The following is a 13,125-nucleotide window of genomic DNA, read 5'->3' as shown; positions in this document are numbered from 1 at the left end:
CAACCGCAGCTAAACTTGTATGTTAAATTAAGATGCTGGACTTGGAAACAAATTATAGCTGTAATTTAGTGTGTTAGTGTGCACACGCACGTTGACATGCTGATTTTAGCACATTGTTCAAAGCATCACATTTAGCATGGGGTCAGGACAAAGGGTCAGGAAAGTACAGAATTTGAAACTAAAGCTATAGTCTTATGTTGATAGTAAAAAAATAAATATTTTCCAAAAAGGCTTTATGGTGAATTTAGCCTGGCTAGAGTTCTTAAAGTCTTAAACAGCCAGAGTTTAGTAGGTTCAACTCCTATGAGGTATTTTTTTTTCTGCTTTAGGACCATCTAGAGGAAATGTGAGAAAGGGGCTTTCCACATTTTGCTTTGTGTTTTTGTCTGTCTGTTAAACATGATTGTATTAAAAGAGGCACTGGAGGATTAGATGCATCCACAGTCCCATTTCCACATTATTACACTTTGTGCAAAGCCTGTTTATAAAATAACAGCGATAACTATGATTGATTTGTTTCATTCTAATTTGTGAGTTTGGTGCTATTAAATGTAAATATTGCTGCTTTTAGATTGACCTCCAGACCTTCCTGACTCTAACAGACCAGGACCTGAAGGAACTAGGAATCACCACTTTCGGTGCCCGCAGGAAAATGCTGCTTGCCATTTCAGGTATGAATGCAGTTGTTGGATTTTATGTGACATTTTTTTTTTCCGTGCTGTTAGCTTCCCAGTTAGGCTAAAACTAAAAAAAACTCATATGAGCACCTCTGACTCAAGTCGTTCCTTTTTATGAGTTGACAGTCACCAATAGTAGCTGGAGTTTGATGCTGTCAGCTCAGCTTAATTAATGTTGTGCACACAAATGGGTTTTCCTGTTTTTGTTTGTCACCACAACAAGCCCGAGCAGAGCCCAGCTGTGCAGAAGACATAATCCAGTTGACAGAAATTGGCCCCGCTGCTAACCACTGAACTTTTGAGCTAATTGGTAACGAGACGATTCAGAAATGATTAAAGGCCTAGCACTCTTTGATGAAATGCAGATTGCCCATTTTAAACCAGAATTCCCTTATGACCTTCTTGGATTGGGTTGACTCCAGAAGTTAATCAGTTGTGAATCTACAGTACATCCAGTCATTACTTTCTGAAGGTTTTATTAAAATCTGTCCAGAGATTTTCCTAATGCTAGAAAGAAACATTCACAGGAAAAAAAACATCATCACCTTCAGCGGGCGGGCGATAATAATAATAATGATGAAAACTGTAGCATTGTGACTAACTTTCTTTAAAGAAAAATCTAGTCACACTTATTTACACAAACTGCAGTGAAAAGGGCTTTGGGCAAATTCTTCTCAGATGACTCTCGGTGCTTCACCAGCTGCTGCAGCTGCCTCCCTGATGCTGATTTCAGCTCACTTGATCTAATGTGAATGTGGTGGGTGTCACACTTCATTACTGACATCATATTTTAGATATTGTAAAAGCTGGAGCCCGTACGGCTGTACTGGGAGCACGAGCTTCCTGCCGTGAGTTTTCTGCACAAGGTTCACTGCCGAAACCTCTGATTTGAGCCAATAAAGGAAAATATCAAGGCCAGGCCTCTGATTATTAAGGATGTAGTTTCCGAGGCCAGAATTGGTTTTGCTGCCTGTCGCCAAGCAGGGTCAACTTTCATCTCCACTGACCGGGCCTTGGCCTTCAGAAAAGAAATGTGCGCTGTTTCTGACTGTCTTATCCTTTTTGTGTTTTTGCTTCTTATAAAGAGAGTTTAAACTTCCTGTCTGGCTGCCAGTAAAAAGAGCTGCTGCAGCAAGTCGCCTGTCTCCGGGATTTCAAGTGAAGGTTTATCCTGGCAGCGGCCGAACGCTGCTATCGTATGAATATGTTAGAAATGCCAGGCTGCCCTTCTGACATTCTTATGAAAGTATTTGAACAAACTGCTGGATGAAACCAGATGGCCGCAACGAGGGGCTTTTGTTGATCTGAGCAATTTTGCGGCGATTTGAGTCTAATTTTCTTGTCATTGTTGATCCGTCGAGGCTGAAGAAAAATGTCAACAAACGTCTTGCTTGTGTTTATTTGTTCACTTTGATTCGCTGCAATTCCCTAAAGCAACACAAGGAGGGGTCGTACACTTAAAAAAAAAAAAAAAAGAAAAAAGGATAGCCTCTATTACCTTTGTTTTGCTGATGTTATGTTGTCTTTTTTTACAGAACTAAACAAGAATCGTAGAAAGCTTTTTGAGCCACCCATCAGGTCCTCCTTCCTGGAGGGGGGAGCGAGCGGACGTCTCTCCCGGCAGTTTCACGCCGACGTGGCCAGCGTCAGCGGGCGTTGGTAGGCCTTAAAAAAACCGTCCAAGAAGACCAGCCTTCTTTTCCTTGGTGCCCCTAGTTTCAGCAGTTTACCTTTTTTTGTTTGTTTTTGAGCTTCAGCTGAATTAAGACTGTTCACCGTGTTGCATTGTTTATGTTTTTATGAAGCCATAGTTTTACCTGAAGTGCCAACTAGAAAAAAAAGGGATTTTCTCAGAGACAAAAGGTTCAGTGTTCCTTCCTTATAGAGCGGACGAGTCTATCTGAAGCCTTTACATATGAAGGATAGTGTTATGCCTCTGAAGAAGGGTGCTGTCCAGTATTTCTCTCCACATTTTGTTTAAGGGAACAGGCAGAATGATTAGTACAATCATTTTACAGATTGATACTACCTGCATAGAATTATGCTATTGTATCAGTGACATGCACTTTATTACTAGATTTTTGCCTGGGAGAGCCCAACTCCTTAGACTGAAGTCATAATAACTCTACCTTTTTTTGTTATTATTATTATTATTATTATTGAGTAAAAGCACAGCTGCATTTTGTACCAAACTAAAAGCAAGCACTTAGCCATTTAGATTAGGGTGCCACCAAATGAAGTGCAAAAAAAAAAAACAGGTCAACACGCCAAAAGTGGTGACTTGATCAACATTTATAACGATACAAACCAAAGGGAAGTGTTGTGGCCTTTGACCTTCGGCTGCCTTCAGTGTGTCGATTGGTTGACATTCCTTCAAGGTCAGTGTTTAGGAGCAGTTTGTCTGTGTATATTGAGAAAAAACAAAAAAAATAAGTATATTGTACTCCTTATGATTTTATTTTTAGTTTTTATTACCATTTTAGGTGAATGGGTGGAATGTTTATTGATAATCAGTTTACATATGTTATTTTTATATGTTAATGAATGAGTTCCTATGATTTTTTTTTTTGTTCTTTTTTTGTAATTAGTTTATTAGTGTTTTTTACTTTTTCTGCCCCTCTGTGTGTGTAGAGTCATGATATGGCTGTGCCATAGCAGCAGCAGTCGAAAACATGAGGCAGTGTAGTTTAGCCTTATAGGCCTCTCTCTTGATTGTGTCATCGACTTTCTCTGGTTTTAACTTTCCGTTTATATCGTGTATTGTGTTTTGTCTCATCAGTGTTCGTCAGTAATGGCCATCCTGTGTTCACTCTGTGTGCCTTAAATCTTCCAATTCGCTCCTGCCTGTGTCTGGAATGTGAGCTGTTACGCCAAGAGTTGCGTGCCATTTTTTTTTTTTTTTCCCCTCCATTAACTCGCTGCTCTATTTCGAGAAAGTAAAGACCTTCGGGGTGTCAAATGCCAATATACATAACTCGTTTTTCAGCAGGGAGAGATTTCACTCAGGACACAAATATTGTGGTCTGACCTTTCTCCCGTGCGCCACACAAAGAACCAATATATTCACAGACAATCTGGTCCCATTTGAGAATTTCTGAAATGCAGAATTAAGGGGGGAGGAGGGATCACAAAGGGGATTAAGATTTAGGACAAAAACAAACAGAAATCTGGAGTTTTCTATTATCAGCCACACAATCTAATATACCAGTAACCCTAGTTAAGCAGTGTTCGATAAAGTTACAGAGATTATACAGGCAGAGCTTTTGTTCTGTATTCCTGGAATATGTTCAGTCATGTGTAATGAACCTCCTTTTCATGCGGTTTATTAACTTTGATACCTTTTTTTTGTTTGTTTTTTTATTGAAAATATTTCTGATTTGGTCTACAAGCAAAACCAGCCTTCTAACGTTCTGAGGATGTTCAAGTGCAATTAAGTGGCTCTTTGTAAAACTAACTTTGTTGTTTATATTCAACTACATTAAGTGTTAAAAGCAAAGACTGAGGAATTTACTAGTTTAAATGAAAGAACAGTGTACAAAATCGTTAAAAGTGAACAGAGACCGTTGTATCGCTGCAAATTTAATTTAGACAGAAAGTAGGATCCATTCTTACATCAGTTCAAACAGAAGTGAAGTATTTGTCCACATGCTCAGATTTATTATTTCTTTTGTTTTTTGTTTTTTTGTTTTTCAGTTTAACTTCTTCACTTTTAGCCACTAATCAGCCGTTCTTTGCATCCGATTTCAACCATTTCTAATACAGTTGTCGAGTTAGTAACATTGCTAAAAAATATTCCGACACGGTTGCTGATGCAGACAAGGTTTTTTTTTTTTTTTCTTTTACCGTGAAGTCTTAAAACATGATGAAGAGGGTCGGAGCAAATTGAAAGTGAGCGTCTTTATTCTAAGAGGAAACCTGGGGCCAATTCGCCCGCACTTGTCATGGTACTCCATTCAAACTCTTGAGCACTGAGGGGAATCCTCAGTGCTGTGACTCGTGTTGCTGCCTAGCAAACATTTGTTTTGTTTTTTTCCTCCACATTGTTTGGATGTGCTCGCTCACAGGGCGGCAGAGGTTATGGACATATCAAGTGAATGTTGTTCAGAAAATTATGAATGCACGTTATTGCAGCTCGAACTCGGATCAGTGATAAGATTCAACAAGCCATCTTGTCAAGTCTTTGCCCTTAATGCAGAAGTTTCTCAATTATGTCTTTGATTTGTTTTATTAGTTATTCACAAATGGCTGATTTGGAGGAAATTTTGTACTGCAGTCAAATGGTACATTTAAAGTAAATGTAAACCACTACAGAAACTGTGTATTGTGTATTTTTTTCTTCTTATACAACCATTATTTTGTTTAAAAAAAAAGGTACAATTCTGTACAATTTTCCAGATAAGAATTTGTATAAATCATTGCCATCAGGCAAAGTTCTGTTCACTGTGCCATCTGTTGAGGCTATTGTTATTCAAACTGTTTGGTGGTACAAATATAAACAGGTTACTTTTTTGAAAGAAAAAAAAAATGTCCAGCAGGAAAAAAAATGTTTATTCAAACATTGAAATATTAAATGTATGCAAAATCATGAGGAGACTTTGTTTTTTTTTTGTACAGACATGAATGCCAGACCATAATCATCAGTAATCACTGTAGAGGATGTTTGGAACGACTGTAGGATTCATAAACTTTTGGCTTTCACATACAGCACATGAGCAGCACTCAGAAATTAGGAGAAAACTACACAAATATACCAGATTTTTACCTGAAAGGCTACATTAGACATGTGAATAAGAGCTGATTGGTGTCTTGTATTGATGTCTCTGCTGCCCGCAATCGAAAGCTTATTGATCGGCAGCAGGTTGCGAGAAAACGATCATGTTATCATAACCACATGGCATGGAAATTAATATGCTCCTGCAAAGACAAAGCATAATGCAGCCCTTCATTTTAAGCTCCTATTTACCCTGTTCATCAGCCAACTTTCTTTTCCTTTAGTAAAATATAATATTCAGCAGCTCAGCAGTTCATCTTTTTTTAGAGGCAACAGTAACAAAGTCACTACTGTCTTTTGCACTTTTTATGCTTTGTTAATGTATTGTGCTTTTTTTTCTAGGCAGATCTAAATAAAAACATTATTTACTTAATATTGACTCTAAAGAGCACACTGCCATTCATTTTTCTGTTATTTTTGTTCTGTAAAGCAAAGACTGGCTTTTTTTTTTTACCTCAAGGGGGCAGTGTTGCCTCTTACATTAACTCTCAGAATAAGGTAACTGCAGCAGATCACTAACTGTACTCTTTCAAGGTGTTGAAAGTTGTGATGTTTAGCAGAACGTGCTTTTGAATTTTTGTGTTAAGCTATTTGTAGCTCATTTTGTTTGCCCTTTGTGCATAAGTTGTAGTAAATCTTTAGTTAGAACAAACTGGATGTCTGTAGGTGTATGTAATTGTAAAAGTTTACAAAATGCAAACATTCTTTTTTTTATGCAAGTGAACATGTGGGAATATCACATGTTCGTTTCATTTCAGATCCAAACCTCTACCGTGGATCAGTCTAGTTATTTTTGCTAAATATTGTTCAGATGGCACCGAGAAATTCTCATCCAGCAATGTAACGAGCCCTCGGCAGAAACAGGTGGTGCTGCTGAACTGTGTTGTGCCTGTGAGTCACTCAGTTTCTCCTCCCTCTGTCTTTAATTCAGGCAGGTGCTCAACAAAGGCAAAAAAAAAAAAAAAAACACAGAACGCCTTTGTGTTTATATAACACCTCAGCCCTGAATAGGTTGTAAATACTGGTATGGAAAAGCTGAGGAGCTCAGGGTTGATGTGTGGGAGGGATGCTAAGAAAACATTAATTCTAGTCCATCCATCCATTATCTGCTGCTTATTCCAGAGTCGGGTCGCAGGGGAAGCAGCTTGAGCAGGGAAGTCCAGATATCACTCCATAGCCACCTCTTCCAGCTCTTCTGGAAGGATTCCAAGGCGTTCCCAGGCCAGCCAGGAGACATAGCCTCTCCAGTGTGTTCGAGACTATAGGTAAGGGTAGGAACGTAGACCGACTGGTAAATGGAGACTTTTGTCTTGCGGCTCCCTCTTCACCACAACAAACCATTATAGAGTATGCAATACTGTGTAAGCTGCACCAATCTGTTTATTGATCTAATGCTCCATTCTTCCCTCACTTTGGAACAAGACCCCAAGATACTTAAACTCCACCACTTGAGGCAGCACCTCACTCCAAAACCAGAGAGAGCAGGCCACTTTCTTTTGACTCAGGACCATGGCGTCAGATTTAGAGGTGCTGATCCTCATCCCAGCTGCTTCACACTCAGCTGCGAACCGTTCCAGTAAGAGCTGGAGATTACAGCAAAATGACATCATCTGCAAATTGCAGAGACAGAATCCGGACGCTACTGAACCTTTGGCTGCATCGAGAAATTCTGTCCTTAAAAGCCATGAACAGAATTGTGACAACAGGCAGCCTTGGTGAAAGCCTCTTCACCCAGGGTGTCCACCAACGGGTTTGTGGGTGGATGACACAAAAGGCACTTACAACCTTGAGGTCGCCGCTCAGGGCATCTGCCTGGATAGCGATGCAGAACATGGCCCACTCAGACTCAATGTCCCCCGCCTCGTCTGGGATTCATTTAGAGCTCTGCCGGAGGTGTGAATTGAAGCTGTTTATAACAAGTTTTTCTGCCAGGTGTTCCCATCAAACCCTCACTACATGTTTGGGTCTATGAGGTCTGATCCACATCACCACCAGGTGGTGATCAGTTTACGGCTCTGCTCCTCTCTTCACCCAAGTGTCCAAAACATACGGCCGCAGATCAGAAAACAAGACTCCAAAGTCTATCACCAATCTGTGACCTCGGTTGTCCTGGTGCCATGTGCACTTATGAACACCCTTATATTGGAACATGACCCTCCACGTCACACTGTTGTTATCCACGTGGGCACTGAAGTCCCCCAGCTGGAGCACCTTCCAGCACACCCCATTCCATCCAAAGTTGCAGGGAAGCTACCTTCTCATCTACCGAGGAAATCCTTAACACATAGGCGCCAAGATGGAAGACTATAAGTAGCCCCACATCAGTCCGTGCCTCTCACCATGGGCAACTTCACAGTGGAATAAAGTCCAGCCCTTCTCGAGGTGATTGGTTTTGGTTTCAGAACCCAAACTATGCGTTGAGGTGAGCCTGACTATATCTAGTCAGTACGTATCAACTTCAAGCACAAATTCAGGCTCCTCCCCCACCAGAAAGATGACATTCCATGTTCCAAAAGCCAGCTTTGGTAAGCTTGGGTCAGAGAGCCATGGCCCCCTACAGCTGTTGTCCATAGCTCTATGCACCCGACCTGTATGGCCCTCCTGCAAGTGTTGGACCCACAAAACTCCTTCTTGCTGAGGCCAACTGAGCCCTATGGATAGAGGCCTGATCACTAGGAGCTTGCCAACGAACCCCTCCCACAGGCCTGGCTCCAGGTTGAGGCTGTGGTAACTCACGTATGGGCAAAGGACAACAAGTTTTTTGCTGTCTTTTGTCCATACAAGTGGTCTTTGTCTGGCTCACTCTGGCGTCTGTGCCAATTCTTCAGAAACAGATAAAAGCCATGCTGAAACCTTTAACAATAGATTAATTGCACAATATACAGTATAAATGAATTTTATCTTTTCAGAAAATTGCCTGTCTAAGTAGCTATCGAAAAACACTTTATAAAATATTTCTTATTGGTTCAAAAAAACACTTTTAAATCAAAAGTAAATTCTTTCTCCATCTCACTTAAGGCAATTATGCGCTCCAGCAATCATTCTAAGATCACAGAATTATTCACATTTCATGCTTTATAGTGAGGGACAGAGAGTGAAAGACAGCTAAATTGCTAAGAAAGAAGTGGCAGATTAGTCCCAGATTGGTGCAGCTTGTTTGTTGCCTTTCCACCTAAAGACCAGCCTGGTCCCCAGCGTCACATATTGTTCTCGTGGGCAGCTTGCCTCTGCAGGAGAGGTGTAAATGACAGGCGCCGTGACTAACCTCATCATACATGGCTGCTGTCCAGTAGACAATATGCTCCCAGTCTGCCTCGTTGCAGCTTTTGCTTTCTCTCCCTGTGCAAGGCTTTATCTTATTGAGGCAGAAAAATCCAGAATTTGTACTGTTTGTGCCGTTTTTGTTCTTGGGGAATGAAGTGATGCAGTATATTGAAAAATGTCAAACTCATCTGAACATCTTAACAGTTGATGTACTGAATATGGAATATTTCCTTTTATATCTTTCAGTGTCAGTGAGATAAGTTGTTTTTATTACTGTTTGCCTTTGGTGGCCTCTCCTTTCCCCATCAAACATGCATTAGCCTACTTATTTTTAACTGAATTTCCCTGGGTGAGTTATGGTGCAGCACAAACAGAAGCACAGGTAAGGTAAGAAGCTTTTTTTAAAGCTTTAGAATCCTGTTTTTTCTGTGCACATTATTAGAATAGACCATTAGTAAAACCTGTTACTAACAAATTATGTGTTCAAAAGGTTCTAAATGTCTGATATGACTGCAAAATCTGCAATAACAGAGCGATAAGCTGTTAATTGCTGAGTCAAAGAATATTAATAAACAAAACTCACCCAAATTGAAGGACTGACATAAAAACAGTATGTTTTTTGGTTGTTCATTTTTTTTGTTGCTTCAGATGTGTTGATTAAAAAGCAGCATCTGTGATTTTTCTCATTATTTTGTGTTGTGTGATCATGTTGAAGCAGAATGAGACAGATCATCATACGAGATAGATTTTTGTTGAAAAGCTCATCTTGTGCTCATTTACAAAACTATAACTTTGTTTTGGAGGCGTATTGGAAGATTATGCTTTATTGTTAGAGAAAAGGGGTATTTTATTTCACTTAAGTAAAGTACAACATCTTATAATAGAATTCCTTTTGAAGAACACCATTTTATCATTTTTTTGTCTTTTAAAGTTATTTTTACACAGTTTTTGCTTCAGCATTTTCTTGTTATTGGTAACGCTGTGGCAGAGAAAAACTAATTCTAATGTGAACTTTGGTTTTTAAATTTGCAAACCTTGCAAACCTCAAACAGGAACAAAGTATCTCCCCAAAATGTAAAATAATCTGCTGGTATATTAGTTTGCTTATCTTCAGTGTAAGAAAATTAATAATAATATTTGCAAATTTTCTTGTCAATTTGCAAAGGTACTTAGTTAATCGGATTCTGGCTTGAAAAGCATTTTATTTCCTCAGATAATTCTCTGCACCAAAGCAAATAAACATATTGCTTTGAATGTCAAACAGTTCCTTTAGGCTTTCCCCGCATTGTGCAGCCAATAAAGGTAATTCCCATAATAACCTTTTCAGATCTGCATTTAATTCATCTCTCCTTATTAAAACGAATGCAATGCTGGGATGAATGTTATTTGAATTTCATATAAGCGCTGATAAACTGGAATGTCACTGGAGACCCAGCAACGCTCATCTCCATTATCAATCAAACTGCAGCTAAGCTGAGTTTCCCCATTGCAAATCAATAACATGCCTCATTTAATGCCCTGAAATGCCAGACAAATGTGTTTGTGGTATGAAGTGACACGCACACACACTCATTGAACCCTGGGGGCTTTGTATTGTTTTCTGCCTGTGAAAAATGCTGTGGCCTGTGCTTTATATATTGTCTCATCTTCCTCTTCTGTGAGAATTGATGTGTAGTGACTGTAGGATGTGTGTGTGTGTGCGTAAGAAGTATCTGAACAAGAGCCTCTGCCCTCAATAATTTTCACTATTTTGGCTTCAAATCATACTACACCTTTATTCCTGCTAATACTCCATCTGTCTATTCATGTGGCCTCTGAACACAGCTGAGTGGACAAATCAGAGCGGACAGCCAAAGCTGAGCACACTGTGACATGCAGCATGCTCACACACAAAGACGATCTTTAGCAGTACAGCAGGATCAAATATGGGAAAATAAAAATGAAGAGAAGAGAAATTTTGAGGAGACGTAAAACCACGAAATGTGAGGAGAAAGGCTGGCGAGGAAGAAAGGGGAGGGGGGTGGAGTTGGTTGGATGCGTTGTACATGGGACATGGAGTCGCTCTCTTCCTTCCTCCTCTTGCAGCTCTGCTGGAAACACTGATGTTAATACAGGGTGACTCTTGCTGGAGGGGATATGGGTGGGTGGAGAGGGCTGACAGAGAGGATGGATGGAGGTAGGATGAGAAGGAATCCTCCAGAATTGGTCAGTCTCATCCTCCTGCTACCATGGCTGATAAGCACAGCGTGCAGCACGAGTGGGGAAATAGGAAGGGGGAGGGAAAAAGAGACAACGATATGAGCATATATGGGAGATTCTGTATTAGTCTGAAGATATCCGCTTTTAATTAAAACAGTCACATACAGCAAGGGGTCAGCCCCAAACCAGGCTCAAAAATATAGTTAAATGTAATACGGTTAAGCTGCACTAGAAATTCATAACTTTGGGTTCCTCATAAGATTTTTTATTTGTTGAGTCTGAATCTTCTACAGCCTCTCCTCAGATGGCCAGTATTTGACGCTGACCTTCACTTTTAATCAGTTTGATTCAGTTTCCCAGGCTAGAAATCTGTGCCAGATGCAGCAACGCTCTCCTCAGATCTAAAGGTGGAATATAGTCAGGCTGCATCTGAATGCCACGGTGATTAGAAGCTTACCGGGAGTTTAATTCGCCTGCCCTCCATAACCCCATATTTTAATCCTTGAAGCTCCATTAGAATTGCGCACCACACAATTTACTGTGAACAATCTGAATTTTTTAAAAAAAGCAGAGGAAAACAAAACATTGTTATAAGGGACTAGACAAGTGGTCCTGGATTAAATCTTTGCAAGATTTGTCTAAAGATTTTATTTTATTTTTTCTGTCAAAGGTCCAGAATATTTAAATTCTCTCTGCAGAGAGAAGCTGCAGGATAGACACTGGAATGACCTTAAATGCTAGAAACGTTCTGCCTAAAATGAATTATGGTAAATTGTAGAAAAGATGAACCGCTTCCAATGAGTTGCTGTAAATACTAGAAAAGCTGTGCCACCTAAAATGTGATACCATAAATGTGGGGAAAAACATGCACACATAATATATACATCTTAAAAAATAATAATTTTATTCCACTGAACTGATCTGAGTACAGATAAGACCATGGTTTACCATTTGTGGACTGATAGACTGGACGTAGGCTGTAGATATGGGTTTTTATTTTAATCTACTTCAGAGATGGTGATCTATCCTAATGTGCCCCATTAGATGAGTCTGAGTGTATCCTTCCTTAAATTCCATATACAGACTGTTATGCAGTCCACCACTGGCATTTGGAACAGCATATCTAAAAGGTCCCCTAGGCGCAGCTGCAGAGTCCGTTGCCCAATGAATAGATAAACACTCCGTGTCTCCTCCTAAGGGTGCCTGTATGACACAGAGAAAGACAAAAACAAACAAAGTGACACTGTCTCACCCCAGTGCTTCTCTGTGTTGGAGACAAGACTGCTTAAGGAAATGTGTGACTTACAGTGACTCCAGTATGACTGCATGGTAGAATGCTGTCAGTAAAGGTGCCTGGAGACTGTTTTAGCCCCAATATGCATAGACACTTGACCTATTATGCCTTGGCAACCTTCTTCCTGCGGGTCACTGGTGAATAGGGTGTGGAGGAGCAGCTGAGATCATTAAACACACCCTGCACAGAATGTGGTTTCCTGGGAGGCTTTTTTTTTTGCATTTTTATGAGACGGCATAAGACCACTCACTTGGCCCTTTGGGTGCTGTGTGAGGCTGCTCATTAACTACATGGTGAAATAGCCTTTAGTGGTCCCCCAGCTCATTACTGCACGGTCCACTTGCACCTGCGCTCGTGCAGGAGGAGAGGTTTACCAAATAAGGCCATGTGGTGGTGGCCTCCCCGGGATGACGTTGCACGTGGAATGGACAAGAGCTGGAGAGTGTGTGTGCGCGCAGTAGAGACGCGGAGGGCTGAGACGGAGGGGAGCCACCGACCTCATCTGGTTACATAAGAAGCATGTGAGTTCGCCGATTGCCTCTGCAATAATCCCGTGACCTCTCCGCGTTCAGCCGTCCAGCAGCGGCACCACAGAACGGGACACGCCGCGCGCGCGTGCGCACACTTGTGGCTCCTCGCGGGCGCCGCAAGAAAGGGCGCTAAACGAGATCCGAGATAAGCTCGGCTGCGGGTAGTATCGAGGCGGCTCCGCAGAGAGGCTGCCTTGCCTCATGTTGCAGCTGGCGGCTCAAGCTGTTCGAAGCCGTGACGAATCCGCTGACGCGCCACCAGCCGCACCACCCAGGAGGCAGAGAGGAGAGCGACCGAGCCAGACTGGACACCGGACTCTTCCTCTTTGCTCTCTCCCTCTTTCTTTAACGGCTGTTTGCCAAGTCACCCACCCCCCATTCCCCCCTCAC

At 41.2% G+C, this 13,125-nt stretch overlaps 1 protein-coding gene across 1 annotated transcript in view; it reads left to right on the top strand.

Moving 5' to 3' along the window:
- The window catches only part of LOC108245631 (protein bicaudal C homolog 1), a 57,139-nt gene extending 51,880 nt beyond the window's left edge, over window positions 1–5,259 (top strand). The window contains exons 20-21 of the mRNA XM_017432712.3: window positions 572–671; window positions 2,213–5,259. Coding sequence (XP_017288201.1) covers window positions 572–671; window positions 2,213–2,340 — 228 coding nt within the window. The 3' untranslated portion in view covers window positions 2,341–5,259. The remainder of the gene's footprint in view (window positions 1–571; window positions 672–2,212) is intronic.
- Window positions 5,260–13,125: the final 7,866 nt, after the last annotated feature.

The sequence above is a fragment of the Kryptolebias marmoratus genome, linkage group LG22, assembly GCF_001649575.2.
Source record: "Kryptolebias marmoratus isolate JLee-2015 linkage group LG22, ASM164957v2, whole genome shotgun sequence".
Classification (NCBI taxonomy): Eukaryota; Metazoa; Chordata; class Actinopteri; order Cyprinodontiformes; family Rivulidae; genus Kryptolebias; species Kryptolebias marmoratus.
Note: the sequence above shows the minus strand (reverse complement) of the source record. Positions and strands in the feature narration are given on the sequence as shown.